Raw genomic sequence first — 14,600 nt, 5'->3', positions numbered from 1 at the left:
ACAGCTCAAAATAGTAGGTGCTTGAAGGACTACACCAACCTTCATCAGGGGTACAACACCCACAGTGCATGCTTCATGACCCTGGTTCGTGTGATGATGGCTTCTCCCTCTGTTCTACTGCTGTCCACCCCTTGGGCTTCAGCGTGGACCTCTCAGGAGGCAGAGTCTGAGAGAGTAAGGCGTTTGGGGCAGGACAGACCTAGTTCAGTCTTCTTTGGGGTCACCGTATGTGTGTAAACTTGGGCAGGTCGCATAAAGCTGCTTTGAGTCTTGACTTCATTGTTTCTAAGTGGATGAGCCCCCAGGGAAGTGGCAGACTTAGTAAGAAAGACACACAGCTAGGTCCCTGGTGCAGAGTAAGGATCATGGCTGACGCTCACTGACCGATGAAGAGGGTGGCATGTAGCTCATCTTCCTTCTTTAGCTTTCCTGGCTCCTCTGTGGCTATGGCTGGAGTTTCACTGTCTCTACTGTGAACGAAACACTTCTTTGGTGCCCCGAGTCCTTCTGTCTCTTCCTAGTTTCTCTTTCTGAGTGGTCAAATGTCTTCTCTTTATCAATTCATTCTTCCCGGGAGGCCTTGAGCTGTATTCTCACTACTCACGAGACCTCAAGACTCTCCTGCTAAGTTTCTTGACTTCGCTCTTCTTCTCATGTTTCCCTGTGTTGTCTGGTCCTCTCGGGTTGTCTCCCCCCCCCCCCCTTCCCCTTCATTTCTCAAAGGAAAAAAAAATCCTTCTTTCTCTGAGATACACATTGTGCTAAATTACTGATAGCAGCTTCTGCACTTCCTCCCTGTTTACCACGAGCGATCCAAACATCCTGTCTCCATCCTCCTAGAAATCACTGCGTGAGCTCAGCAACTCAGCACAGGCATGGCTCACAGAAAGTGCCCAGCTCATGTGACACTGGACTTGACCAACCCAGTCTCCAGTGCTTGTGCTCCGACTGCCACAAGCTCTTAGATTTGTCCCCAGCATAGGACCCAGGGGGCCCAGACTTGGGGACTGTCACACCAAAGAGTTACTGCCCTGCCCTGTTGCTAGTTACTGATATACTAAACAATAACAGCCAAACGACGGAAGTCTGATAGTTGTCAAGTTCAAACAGCATTCTGCTTTCTGGACTAATTTCCCCACCCTTGTTGTCATTTAACTCTTGCATTAACATGTGTCATCATCTTGCTTACAGCAGAGAAACGAATGTGGGTGATGGGTCAGAGATGAGCTCTGCTGGTCAAACTCTAGTCTTCTAGAGGGCGTCAAGCAGTCTGCATCCCTTGAGAGTAGGGGAACCCAGGGCTGGTTTGTCTGTTCTGGCTGGCAGAAGTCTATTGGTCCAGGCCCATCCCCCATGCTGTCTTGCCTGAACTAGCCTGTGCAGTGTCTGGTGGTCAGTACACCAATGCCACTTTGCTTGTCTCCACTGGGTTTTAGCTAGTCATGGGCTCCAGGGAGCCAGAGGTTTAAAGGTATTCAGGACTTTCTTTAATAAGGTGTGTTGGGCGTGCAGATGTGGAAATGAGTGTCATGAACGGACAGTGTGGTGACACCCTAGGAAGCAGGAGGCTAGAATATCATTTAGGGAAGCAGGAGCTGTCCCGGAGGCATAGCAAGTCAGATAATGCAGCCAGATGGGACTTCTATGGGAAAGAGGAAATAAGACAGGACACTCAGGCTAGAACCAATCAGTTCGTATCATCTGGGGCAGAGGAGCTTACCTCATTGTGTGCTGACAGTCCTGAGGTGAAAGGGACAGACAGTTGGTTGGAGGCTCAAGGTCAGGAGAGCCCAGAGAGGTGTCAGCTGGAGGCAAGGTTCTGACTCATTTGGTTTGCTTGTGAATGGCTGCCTTGCAGACAAGCCCTGAGAGGACATCAGTGCAGCAAAACGTCAGAAGACTAGAGAGCGGAGGATGTAGTTCGGCACTGATGCACGTGTCTAACATGTGTGCGATCTGCCATCCGTCCCTCGTGTAATGTAAGAAGACAGAAGAGCTGAGAGTGGAGCTCTGTGGCAGCATCCGTGTCTCGCTAGCATTTGTGAGACCTTGCCTTCTGTCCCCAGTACCTCAAAGCCTGAAAACCTTTCAAATAGGTGGGAACGCATGGCATGTAAGATTTTGCAGAGCATGGTAGCACATGTCTGTAATCCTAGCACTTTGGCGACTGAGGCAGGAGTTGCTGCAAGTCTCGGGACACTTGGGGTGCACAGGAAAACCCTATCTCAAAGAATCCCCATATAAATAAATTTAAAGAAGCAGCATGGTTAAAACTGCCACTTGGGGGACTGGTGAGATGGCTCAGTGGTTAAGAGCAGTGGTTGCTCTTCCAGAGGTCCTGAGTTCAATTCCCAGCAACCACATGGTGGCTCACAACCATCTCTAAGGGGATCTGATGCCCTCTTCTGGCCTGTGACTGTATATGCATCTGAGCACTCATACATTTTTATTTTTTTTTATTACTTTTCTTTCCATCTCTATTAACTTGGATAGTTCTTATTTACATTTCGATTGTTATTCCCTTTTCCGGTTTCTGGGCCAACATCCCCCTAACACCTCCCCCTCCCCTTTTATATAGGTGTTCCCCTCCCCATCCTACCCCCATTACCGCCCTCCCCCAACAATCATGTTCACTGGGGGTTCAGTCTTGGTAGGACCAAGGGCTTCCTCTTCCACTGCTGAGCACTCATACTTTAAATAAATTTTAAAAAAAGCTGGCGTCTAGAGAGAGAGAGAGAGAGAGAGAGAGAGAGAGAGAGAGAGAGAGAGAGAGAGAGAGAGAAACCTTGCTCTCCTTGGCATAGCTTGGCAAGGAAAAGACTGTGCAATAGAAAGCCCACAGAGTTTGTGGATAACTAGGAGGAAGGCTGCAGTGAGAACTGGGGGATGTCCCTTCCCCCAGTTCCCTCTGAGAATGTTTCCCTGCTGCAGGGTAGGGGTGGGGGACTGGAGTTGGGGTGGCTCTGAGGCAACGCTCTGGCTTGTCTCCAGACTCGGAGGCCAGGACTCCAGGGAGGCCAGTCTGGGATAGCTGCCTGTCAACTCTGGATCTTAGGGTTGGCCAGTTTCCCAGTCAACCTGACCTAACACAGCAGCATTTGCGTGTGTAAACACGTGGAGTCTGCATGGTGTGGTTCGTAAATAGTCATGCGGGTGAGTGAGCCATGGGATTGATTTCAGTCAGAGTGTCACTTTCACACACACACACACACACACACACACACACACACACACACACACAGAGTGAATATGAATCACACAGGGGCCAAAACTGTTCCTACAGACAAGACAGATATCCTTGCCCAGACAGGCAAAGTCACTGTCCCTGTCGCCTTCCAGGTAGATGCAGGCCCAGTCCAGACTGTCTTCCTGCTCCTGTGTACATGTTCTGTTCTGATTGTTTACTCTTCTGGAACATGCTGCTCCAATACTTACTGGCTTACATATGGGGAAGCCTCTGATGTTTTGCTGTTTTGCTAAATGGACACGATGTGCCTGACAAACGTGCCTTTAAACAAAGATGTTTATGCCCATAGGTTAGTACTGTCCTCAGCTTTGGTCACAACACTTTTTTTTTTTCATGAGTAGTGGTTACCGCAGAGATTCAGAACCAGTCACAGTGTGAGAAGTGACTGCCGAATGCCATCCCTAAATGGGACACTGTGTTACCTCCTCTAAGGCTTGGGGGGCATTGTAGAAGAAGGAGCAGGAAAAAAAATGCCAGTGAGGCCATTGGCATGGCTAGGTGCCACCAAGCCTAATGACCTGAGTTTAATTCCTGGAGCTCACACAGTGAAAGAACAGAACTGAGTCCCGCAAGGCGTCTGCTGACCCCCATACACTGTCGTAGAGGAGCAGTTGTGCCCATACTCAAAGGATGTTTTAAAAAGTAAGGAGTGGGCTGCGCATGGTAGTGCATACTTTTAATCCCGTCTTTCAGGAGGCAGGCTGGTCTTTGTGAGTTCAAGGTCAGCCTACATTGTATAATGAGACTCTGTTTTTTTTTAAAAATGTACAAACTGGAGAAAGTAGTTGAGGAGTAGTGTGGATTTCGGCACATGATTCGACCACTGAACTCTTGAGTTTATAGCAACTGTGTTACCTGCACAAGAATGGGCCCATGGACATCTTGTTGTGAAGGGGGATGGGGAACCCATGGAACCCCAACTCTCCCTGAGGATTCGTAGACAAGTTATGGTTGCTGGCCAGGTGTCCTGTAATCAACGCCCTCACCCATGCTCCTGCAAACAGCCCTGACCCATGTTCCTGTAAGTAACCCTGATGGAACTCAATGGGTCATTTTAAAAAAACACATGACGGTTGAAGAAAGTCTGGGTGGGAAGAGCAAGAGGATCTGTGGGAGGAGCGGCATACAAGGGACTGAGGAACTGGGGTGAAGAGGGTCAAAATACATTATCTACATGTATGGAAACATCACAGTGAAACCCATTATACATAACCAATATATGATAATGAGCATTAGCTATTCCAGGTCTGGATTGTGTGTGGGATTCAGCTCTCATTCTTCTGCCCCTCGGTGTTGGCTGACTCAGTGGTCAGCTAAACGAGCTGGTTTGGAGGAACCTGTCTATGCCTGAGGGAGAAGGGAGCTGGAGGGCCCAGGGCAGTAGGGATTGTGGGCAAGAGTCATACACTGCAGAGGGGTGACACTTCAGAGCCAGGACCCCAACCTGGTGTCTAACACTTCAAGAAAGAGCGTGGCTGGAGGCAGAAGAGGATGATGGGAGGGCTTTCCCAACCTGGCCTGTGAGGACCTTGTCATGGGTCCTTCATGTTATTGACCAAGTCAGTCACTCGGGGTGGCTCAGATTTAAGGTAAGAGTGGTCAGATTCCTTGATACCAAGAGTCACAAAGAATCTGAAGGCATTGTTAATCTAGAATAGATATATGCCCATATGCAAGCAGGTATACACAAGCACACTCTCTGTCAAACACACACACACACACACACACACACACACACACACACACACACACACACACACACAGGAATCTGCAGAGCTCATGGAAGCTCAAGTCAATCCCAGCAGGGATATGTAGGCTGGAAGTAGCAGGCCCTATGATGACCTTTTTGTAGGAGCTCACAGGCTGCCTACAAGTGTCTGTCTCAGGTCTTTGTGACTTACTGTACATTTTCTGCCCTGGGACTTAAATCCATCATTATCTTCTTCACCCCTTGATAAATCTACTGATATCTGTTATCCTCCTGTATGGAGTATGCATGACATCTGAACCCACAAGTCAAGTTGTGCAAACCCACAGGAGTCAGTGACTACTGGCTCAGGTAGCACCATGCCCCTCGACGTACTCCAGGACATGGGGCCAAGTCCTTGGTGGATCTTCCTTGGATTTCACACATCCTGGGTCCTTCCTCTCCAGCGTCCTTGTTAGATTTGCTCTGTGGAATGTGCCCAGACTTGCTGAGGGTCCTGTAGAAGCCACACATTTATGTGAACATTGAGTAAGGCCTGGGAACCTCAGCTCTCCTACATGTAGCCAAGAAGATGTGGCTAGGAACAGAGAATAGAAGGGAACTCCTAGATCCAAGGCACAGCTGCAGAGGGAACTGAAGTATCCCCACCTCCCCACACAGACCTTTTCAGGAAGGGTGTTTAAGAGTAAGGCTGTGCTAGCTCCTCCCACAGCCATCACCCTGGAATACAGATAGCTTCCTGGCTTTGAAGTTACTGGAACCAGGGACAAATCCCAGCTCACCTCCCCCTCCCAATCTGTCGGTTGTGTAATGATCTAATTCACTTGACCCTCTTAGCTCCAGTGCCTTCCCTTGAATGTTGAGAAAATTATACCTCTGTTCTTCCACTCAGCAATATTTAATGACTACCTACCACGGCCAGAGGCTTCAGCGAATTAGATGACAAGAATAGGCCACGTTCCTTACGGAGGAGGCTGTCGTTAGATGGACACTTGTGCAAGCGAATGCATGCTGTCAAGCTGTGCTAAGTGCTATGAGGGGAGCGTGCAGGTGCTCCGAGAAGGTACAATTCTCTGTGATCGTGGTGCGGAGGCCAAGGGCAGCTTTGCTGGAGAGCTGACACACGTGACTGTGTCTAGCCAGCTGAAGTGTATCCCAGGCAGGAGGAACGGACTGCGTAAAGATGGAAAGACTCTGCTCAGAAGCCAGATGAGCTACAGAGTGTGGCATAAAGAGGAGGGATGTAGATGGAAGAAATGTTGTTCTTGACCTTCCAACAGGGAGGTTTTCTTGGGAGGTGATTCAGGGCATACAATGTCATGACTTTGCCAGCCCTGAGCCTCAGTTTAACTGGAGACAAGGACCTAGCCACATGTTGGGACTAATTTTTCTGCCTCCTGGGCATCTTCTACATACTGAGATCCATTGAAGAGACACACCCCTCATCCTCTCCCTTTTCTTGCTTTGTGGTCCAGAGATTTTCTATAGCCAAGATGGGGGAAGCTATGAGAAACATGTTCTTAAAATGCTTACCAAAGCGCCCATGGAAATCTGAACTCCTCCCAATCCTGCCCAAGCAGCCTTCTGTCCCCTTCACCACCTTCACGCCAGGGCATGCCGCAAGTTTCTGTACTCACAGGGCCCCCTGAGGCTTGGGCTTCTGTTTCATGAGCAGCCCCTTCTCTGTTTGTAGAAGCCTTATCTTTTTGCTTCACCTTGGGAGGTACTCAGCCTTATGAGTTATGTCAGATGGTGCCTTCTGCACTTCTGCACAGGAGTGGAACCTTCTCCAGTCTGAGCCCACGCAGGAAGGTGGGTGGCTGGCTTCCTCCTCTGTGTTTTCACTATTCCCTAGGCATCCTAGTCTCTTTTTCAGTTTCTGTGATAAAATACTCGAAGAAAGAAATTCGAGGGTCAAAGGGTTTATTTTGCTCATGATTCTGGGTTACAATGATGATTGTGGGGAAACCGAGGCAGCAGGAACTTGAAGCAGCTGGTCATATTACATCATTGGTCAACAGCAAAGAGCAGTGCATGCATGCTAATGCTCAACTTGCTTTTTCTACGGTTACCCAGTCCAGGAATCTCCTGCGTAGGGAATAGGCTCACCCAAAGTGGGAAGTTTTCCCCACTTCAATTAACACAACCAAGAAAGTCTTCCCGCCATAGGCAACTTGATCTGGGCAATCCCTCATTGAAACTCACTCAGAAGGTAATTCTAGATTCTTCCAAGTTGGTAATTAACAGTAACCATCCCACTGGGTACCTCTTGAAGGTCAACTTTGGCCTTCAATTTTACTTGTCTTCCTGTGGTAACACTAAGTCCTAAGCCACTCGCAGAGTCGTATCTCACTCTGTGCTCCAAGAACCAAGCAAAGCACAGAACCTTGACAGGCACTCAACACAAAACGGTTAGAACATCACCACTCACCATCAGTCAGTTAACAAGGTAGCAAGATGGGTGGGGGAGAGACTATGGGGCTTGATTATTAAGCGTGGTATTAGTTGAGCTCAAATCATGTACTGTGATGGTTAGTATTAATCATCAACTCGACACAACCCAGAATCCCCTGGGGAAGAATGGGCACCTGAGCATGCCTGTGAGGGACTATCTTGATCATGTGAAATGTTATGGGGAGGCTCATGTGGACTGAAGGTGGAACCATTTCCTAGGCAGAAGAATCCGGTACTAAATAAAATGGAGAATGGGGCTGAGAGTCAGCCAGCAGGCAAGCATGTATTGCTAGCATCTGCTTCTTGACTGTGGATATAATGTGACCACCGGCTTCAAACTCCTGCTGCCCTGACTCGCCTATCATCATGGACTTGAACTGTCAGCTGAAATAAACCTCATCTCCCTTAAGCTGCTTTACTTGGGTATTTTACCACAGCAGTAGGGAAAGAAGTTAAGAAAGGCATGCTCTGAGCAAAACTGGGACGTAATTAATTAAAGACTTGGGACAGCTAGCATGTCCTTTAGAAAGCTGGGCTAACCCTGAATAGTGATATACACTCTACGTGGTGCTAATTGGGTCCTTTGTAGAAGAGATGGTTACTGGTCTCCTTAACACGGGCACACTGTACCTGGAGTACTGACAGCTGTCCCCAGGAACTAGGCTTTGCTCTTTGGTCTCTGTGGACTCGGTTCATACAATGCCCATAGGATCCCCCTTTAGAGATGAACAAGTGGGCTGTGAGCGCTGATACACTCCTAAGAAACAGCTGTGGCTGCTCGCCTGAGTTCTGATCCCATTGCTAACTCTCTGCCTGGCCCATGGCTTCACCCACGTTTTGTGGTAGGATGATGGGAGAAAGAAGGAAGGAATGGGGTTTTGACCACATCACATTCTAGATGCCAAGGGAAGCCACCACATGTTGCTTAGCCCTGAATTCTTCTTTTTAAAAGGCTGAGCTGCAGCTCTCTAGGCTAAAGTGCATAGCTCTGTGGTTTTTAGCACAGTCACTGGTTGTTTAACCCCTCTACTGGCTGATTCTAGATCGTTCCACTAACTCTTCTAAAAACTTGTTTTGTTGTTAACTGTTTTGTTGTGTTTGAGATTGGGTCTCACTCATATTATAGTCTCCGCTGGCCTGGAACTCAGTGTGTAGCCTAAGAGAGTCACAAGCTGTCTGCAATCCCCTTGCTTCACTTCTCTGAACACTGGAATTACAGATGAGAGTTACCACACAATGATTGTTGTTCCCTCTCCCTCTCTCCTCTCCTCTCCTCTCCTCTCCTCTCCTCTCCTCTCCTCTCCTCTCCTCTCCTCTCCTCTCCTCTTCTCTCTCTCTCTCTCTCTCTCTCTCTCTCTCTCTCTCTCTCTCTCTCTCTCTGTGTGTGTGTGAATGCCAATCAATGCACATGCAGAGTCCAAATTCAGAGGAGGGTATTGGGTGACTTCCTCTTTCTTCCCTTTGTTGCCTTGGGACCAGCTCACTGTTTCAGCTGCCCAGTGAGCTCCTGAGATCTGCTTTTTTCCATGCCCCCAGTGTTGGAATTATGCACACACACTGCTATACCCACCATATTTAGTGAGTGCTGGGGATTTGAACTCAGGTCCTCAGCTTGTATTCATACCCACCGAGCTATCTCCCCAAAACCTACCTGGGGTTTGTGTGTCTCTCACTGACCTGGGTTGCAGAGGATTTGGCTAGACCAGCTGGCCAGCAACTCTCTGCCTCCCTAATTACAAATTCATGCCACCATGCTCAACTTTATTATGAGGGTCCTGGGGATCAAACTCAGGTCCTCATGTTTGTAGAGCAAGCACTTTGCTAGCTGAGCCATGTCCCCAGCTCCATAATTTTCTACTAGATATGTAAAAACATAAAGATTTTGACGTATGACCAGAGCCCAGGTCATGGTTTGCTTATTGCACATCTCTAATTAACTTCTGTTCTTGTCTTTCAGATTCCAATAATGAGAGACCCTGGATGGATCCGAAACGTGTGGCCTTCAAACATCAATGTGAGTACAGCAGCTATAAGGTGTTCTTGTGATTTCATGGGTCAAAATGAAACCTTCCTTCTTGTCACAGTGCAGCTTCCTGATGTAGGCAAACACAGTCTTCAAAGCAGGGACTATGCCATTCAGTAGATGCTTCCAGAGCACTCCCTGTGTTTCATAAGCTCTGCCCTGGCAGCTAACCACTTGCCTGGCTTCTCAGTTTCCCTTCTAGCACATTCCCCTCCAGACACAGATGGGATTTTGCCATCTCCCCAATTAAACAACATCCTCTAAACTTTAGATTCAAAGGGCTCCTAGCGTAGATGGAGAAGCTTCCCATTAACATTTTGGTTACCCTTGACAGGTGTCCCTGTCTGTGGTCACGAGTGTCTAATTCTTATTAGACACTGGGGAGCCACACCTGAGTTCTTCACAGCTTCCTTTGGGTCCTGCTGAGGACTCCTTTCTCCTTGTGGCTAGTAGGAGTAGTTTCCACCCCTTCCCCACATCTCTAGGATTACACTTTGCCCTTGTTCTGTTTGCCCCTGGAGCCCATCTTTGTAGCTCTCCCCAGACACCATATTCAATAGCCTGATGCCCACTGTAAGTTGTTACAGCTCAGATGGAAAGGTATCCTGGCAGCCAGAAGCCAAGGAACAACACAACGTCGCACCACACAACAAACTTTACACAAGAGATTTATTGGGAAAGAAAATCAAGGAGGGTGGCTACCTCTGCTCGGATGAGAAGCAGCAAAGAACTGAGCAGGTGGTAGGCTTTCTTGGCGGTGGGGCAGGGCTTACCAGGGTGGCCTGACATTGGAGGGATTGTTTGACCCGATCTTGGGACAAACTCAGTGACTGGGATCTTGGAAATGATCCTGCTACCTCCCAAGTCCTTTCCTTAGTATACAGTTCCTTTACCCTGGTGCTTGGCATAGTTTCAAAAGCATCATCATACAGCACATTACAGCCCAGGTTGTTGAACGTTTGAACCATCTAGAGCAGGCAGTGGATTTGAGGTAGGGAGGCTGTTGTAATAGTCCAAAGGAGAACCGCTATCTGAGACTTAATGGACTCTACTGCGGCTTGTTCTGAGGTTGTAAAACAAACATCACTACTCTGGGTCTGCCTTTAAAGAACTCACAGGCTGGGGGGTATTCAGGAGAAAGGTGTGGACTGCCACTCCCAGAAGACCTCAGAGGCCTAATGAAGTGCTTGCCCGAGCAAGGGATTCATCCTTGTGCTGATCCCGAGGTCCCAGTGGAGTAAATGAGGAAGGAAGCTTAAAGAGACAGAGCTCTAGGAACTCTGTAAGGGATGGAGCTCTACTTCTAAGCTATAGAGAGTAGTAGGCCCAATGGGAGGCCAGGAAGTCTGAGTTGTGGGCAGTTAGTGGCAGTTGAGCCCAGAATAAGGAGGCAGTGTTCTATGAGTAGGACCAGGAAGTCTCTGGGTAAGCAGTGCTCTTTCTGTGGATGGCCATGTAGGCTGGTGATTGTGGAAGTAACTTGACATCACTTCTTGTGGCCAACTCCCTATTCTTCAGAACCTGGGGTAGAAGTCATGGCTACCAGGTTTCAGCCCACTCTGGCCAAACATGCAGGCCAGTGGTTATGGTTCACAGGCAAGGCAGGTGAGGAGAGCAGATCACTGGCCATAGATACTATTCGAAGAACTAACTGACCTTAACAAGGCAGGACACTGGGCAGAGGACCGAAACTGGCTATCTTGCTTAAAGGGCAAAATTACAGAACATCTTTATCACCCAACGTAGGGGATGAAATCCCAACTTATGGCTGTTACTCTGTCACTTACAATATATGAGAGACCCTGAGAGAGATGCCTAATAACCTACCAGTTCCTGTGTACAATAGACAATCACTTAATCCAACATGAGAGCTTGCTGTTTACCACAAGCCTCTGCAGTAGGAGAGGAGAGTTAACAGCTTCTCTGAGGTGGGTAGAGAAAGATTGGGAACTATGTTAGAGCAGAGTCTCCAATATAAGGTGAGTCTTCTGGGGAACAATGGAAGAGCCCTAACAGTTGGCTGAGCATGAGGTAAGAAATGGCACTGGGCTCCAGGACTGGCGAGGGGAGTCATTGGAGATACAGAAAGAATGAGAGGAGGCATCAGGAGCTGATGCCAGTGATCAGGAGGACTTATCTGGTCTTTTAGGGACCTCAGATAATGGCATGTTTACCTCAACTCTCTTGTTTCTACATCTGCTTAAATCTCTGCTTCAATTGTGACGGCTACTGTGTCAACTTGGCAGGACCCAGAATCTCCTGGAAGAGAGGCTCAGTGAGAGATTGTCTAGTTCAGGTTGGCCTGTGGGCATGTCTGTGGGGCGTTGTTTTGGTGACTAGTGTTAATTGATGTGGAAAGCCCCAGTCCACTGTGGGTGACACCATTCCCTAGTTAGGGGCCCTGGACTGTGTAAGAGTAGAGGAAGGGAGCTGAGTACTAAGCATGCACATCTTCATTCTCTCTCTGTTCTTGATTGTGGATGTGACTATTCGCTTCAGGCTCCTGCCTTGACTTCTCTGCAGTGATATCACTCACCCGAGACTGAGCTAAAAGCAAACATTTTCTCTTCTAGGTTGCTTTGGTCAAGGTATTTTATCACAGCAACAGACATAAAACCAGGAAATGGGTGAAATGGCCTTCCTGTTCCCAATATTGAGTTTTTACATTCTAAAAACTCGAGTCTTATGCTGGCTAGTTTTATGTCAAGTTAACGCAGACTGGAGTCATCAGAGAGGAGGGGGCCTCAATTGAGAAAATGCCTTCAGAAGACCTAGCAGTAGGCAACCCTGTAAGGTATTTTCTTAGTGATTGATGGAGGAGAGCCCAGCCCATTGTGTGTGGGGTCATCCCTGGTCCTGGGTTCTAATTGAAATCAGGCTGAACAAGCCATGGGGAGCAAGCTAGTAATCAGCACCCTCCACGGCCTCTGCATCAGCTCCTGACTCCAGGTTCCTGCCCTGCTTGAGATCCTGCTCTCTTTTGATGATGGAACTGTGAGTGAAATAAACCCTTTCCTCCCCGAGTTGCTTTGGTTATGGTGTTTCATCGCGGCAATGGTAACCCTAAGAGACACCTTTTGGAGCAAAGGGGACATAGCATGTTGGTCTGTCCTGTTGAGGTGCTTTCTGCCGTGATTTCCTCCTTACGAGGAATTTTGAGTGGAGTCCCCTCAGGTATCTGGTGATATTCATGCTCTCTTATCTTGGAGCCAGTTGCTGGGTTTTTTCTTGTTTGTTTTAAACATCAGTTTATTGGGGGCGTTGATTACCAACAAGCACCGCACAGTCCGTTACAACCATGATGTACTTAGCTTTCATATAACCATAAAGTATAGAACTTTCTTTTTCTATTCAGTGGCTTTTCTTGGGTTTTTCAGAGATGCCCCAAGGCATTGCCTGACTTGTCAGTGGCCACACTGTAGTAGCAGATCAGTTTTCTGTCTTTTCTGTTTATGGCTCTCCTTATAGCCATCTCTTTCCCCACCCCAGGGAGCACCGTGGTCTGGACTCTCCTTGCCAGGGGCCTGGGATCTGTCGTTGGGTTGGGTCTTAACTTCCTCGAGGGTAGAGTCATCTCCTGTGTACTTACTCGCTACTGGGCTTGGCATGATGTAAGCATCAGGATGGTCTCTGACCCGGGCGGTGACACCGTCCATATGGCAACAGGGCTCACTCACTTATTTTTAGTGTGATGAGTGTATATTTTACCATGGCTTTATTTGTAATTATAATGAGCCTATTTGTATCCAGGCATGACACTTCATGATGTGATAATTAGTCATTCATTGAGAAAATATTGTTGAGACCTGAGTGTGAGGCACAGTTTAGATACATGTAAAAAAAAATCAATAGTCTTTGTCCTCTTGCTGTAGCTGCCGACTGCAGAGTGATTCATAACAGTCCTGCGTACAAATGGAACACTGCCTTTAGAGTCCTTCTGGGCAGCGCAGCCAGAGTCTCTGACTCTGAAGTAGTCTGCTGGGAGTGGAGGTAGTGATACTTACTGTATGGTTGAAGGTGAGAAGGGGAAGTCCCTTTCCCGGAGGCTGTTCTGAATAGAGAATGGTCCCCCCTCGCCATGATTTGAATGAGGGAACCTTTTAAGTACAAAGTGAGTAAAAGTAAAGGAACAAACTGTGAGCGGCAGACAGGCAGAAGCAGCAGATTAAAGAGAAATCGTCAAGTCAGCAGGCTTAGGGCATGCAGCAGAGATGACTGGGGACAGTATGCTAGGCAGAGGAGAGCTGTCTCTCTGTGGGTGAGCTTCCAGCTGCAGGCTTGTTTTGTTTTGTTTTTTTCTACCTCATGATAAACTGACCTCAGTTGGAAATGTTGCCCCTTCCAGCTGCTCTCAAGAGTGTGATGCTTTTTAACAATCTCAGCTGGTCCCCTGCCTCCTTGTTTTGGGACCAGGGGACCGGTCCCCAGAGTGTCTTAGAGGACGCTTGATAGAAGCATGCTGAGTCTGAGACAAAGAGGGGGCGCCTCCTCCTCCTCAGACTCGGATTTTACCAAGTACAAATACACGATCATTTACCAATATAATTAATGTTACAAGGTTGCAGCGTGGACAAAGGCACTGTGGCAGAAGGGATTCACAATAGTGAAGAATGAAAATGACCCAAGGAGGCTTGAACCCAGAGCCAGAGGGGAAGCGGCACCGCGGCAGGGTAGTAGTGGCTGGCTTCTGATTGGCGGTCAGACGTTTGATTAAGAGATACCTCGTATCTCTCTGCGTGGTGTGCTCTCCTGCAGCTGGGTAGCCCCGGCTCTCTTGACCGCAGCAGAGTGGAGCGGGTGGCTTAGCTGGTTCACACAGTGACACAGTGGACTCCACAAAGCAAATGTAAGAGAGGAGAATTCAAAGTGGTGGTGGGGTGTTCCAAGGGCAGAATCTTCCTCGGCGAGGTCCGTAAGTGACTCAGGCAGAGGGGTGAGAGGAGAGAGTATTGGATGGTGTGTTATCTATTCTAAAATTATAAGGACTTCATGCTAATTCCTCCTTCTGAAGTGATTCTAACACCCCTTTAGGTGGTTAGGGGTGTTTAGTGACACCCTTCAGGTTGACCATTTCTGGGGAGGATACACATATTTGTGGTGAGGGTGCAAAGACATGGAGGCCATCTTGGGAGGTCCCAGCACAGATATGGACATCAAAGCTTAACATG

The 14,600-nt window shown here is 48.2% G+C and overlaps 1 protein-coding gene across 7 annotated transcripts in view; it reads left to right on the top strand.

The window, feature by feature from the left end:
- The window catches only part of Lpin1 (lipin 1), a 106,736-nt gene that overhangs the window by 18,817 nt on the left and 73,319 nt on the right, over positions 1 to 14,600 (top strand). For all 7 annotated transcript variants that reach the window (XM_039112199.2, XM_039112197.2, XM_039112195.2 and 4 more), the window contains exon 2: positions 9,367 to 9,423. In XM_039112199.2, coding sequence (XP_038968127.1) covers positions 9,367 to 9,423 — 57 coding nt within the window. The remainder of the gene's footprint in view (positions 1 to 9,366; positions 9,424 to 14,600) is intronic.

Source organism: Rattus norvegicus, chromosome 6 (assembly GCF_036323735.1).
Source record: "Rattus norvegicus strain BN/NHsdMcwi chromosome 6, GRCr8, whole genome shotgun sequence".
NCBI classification, from domain to species: domain Eukaryota; kingdom Metazoa; phylum Chordata; class Mammalia; order Rodentia; family Muridae; genus Rattus; species Rattus norvegicus.
Note: the sequence above shows the minus strand (reverse complement) of the source record. Positions and strands in the feature narration are given on the sequence as shown.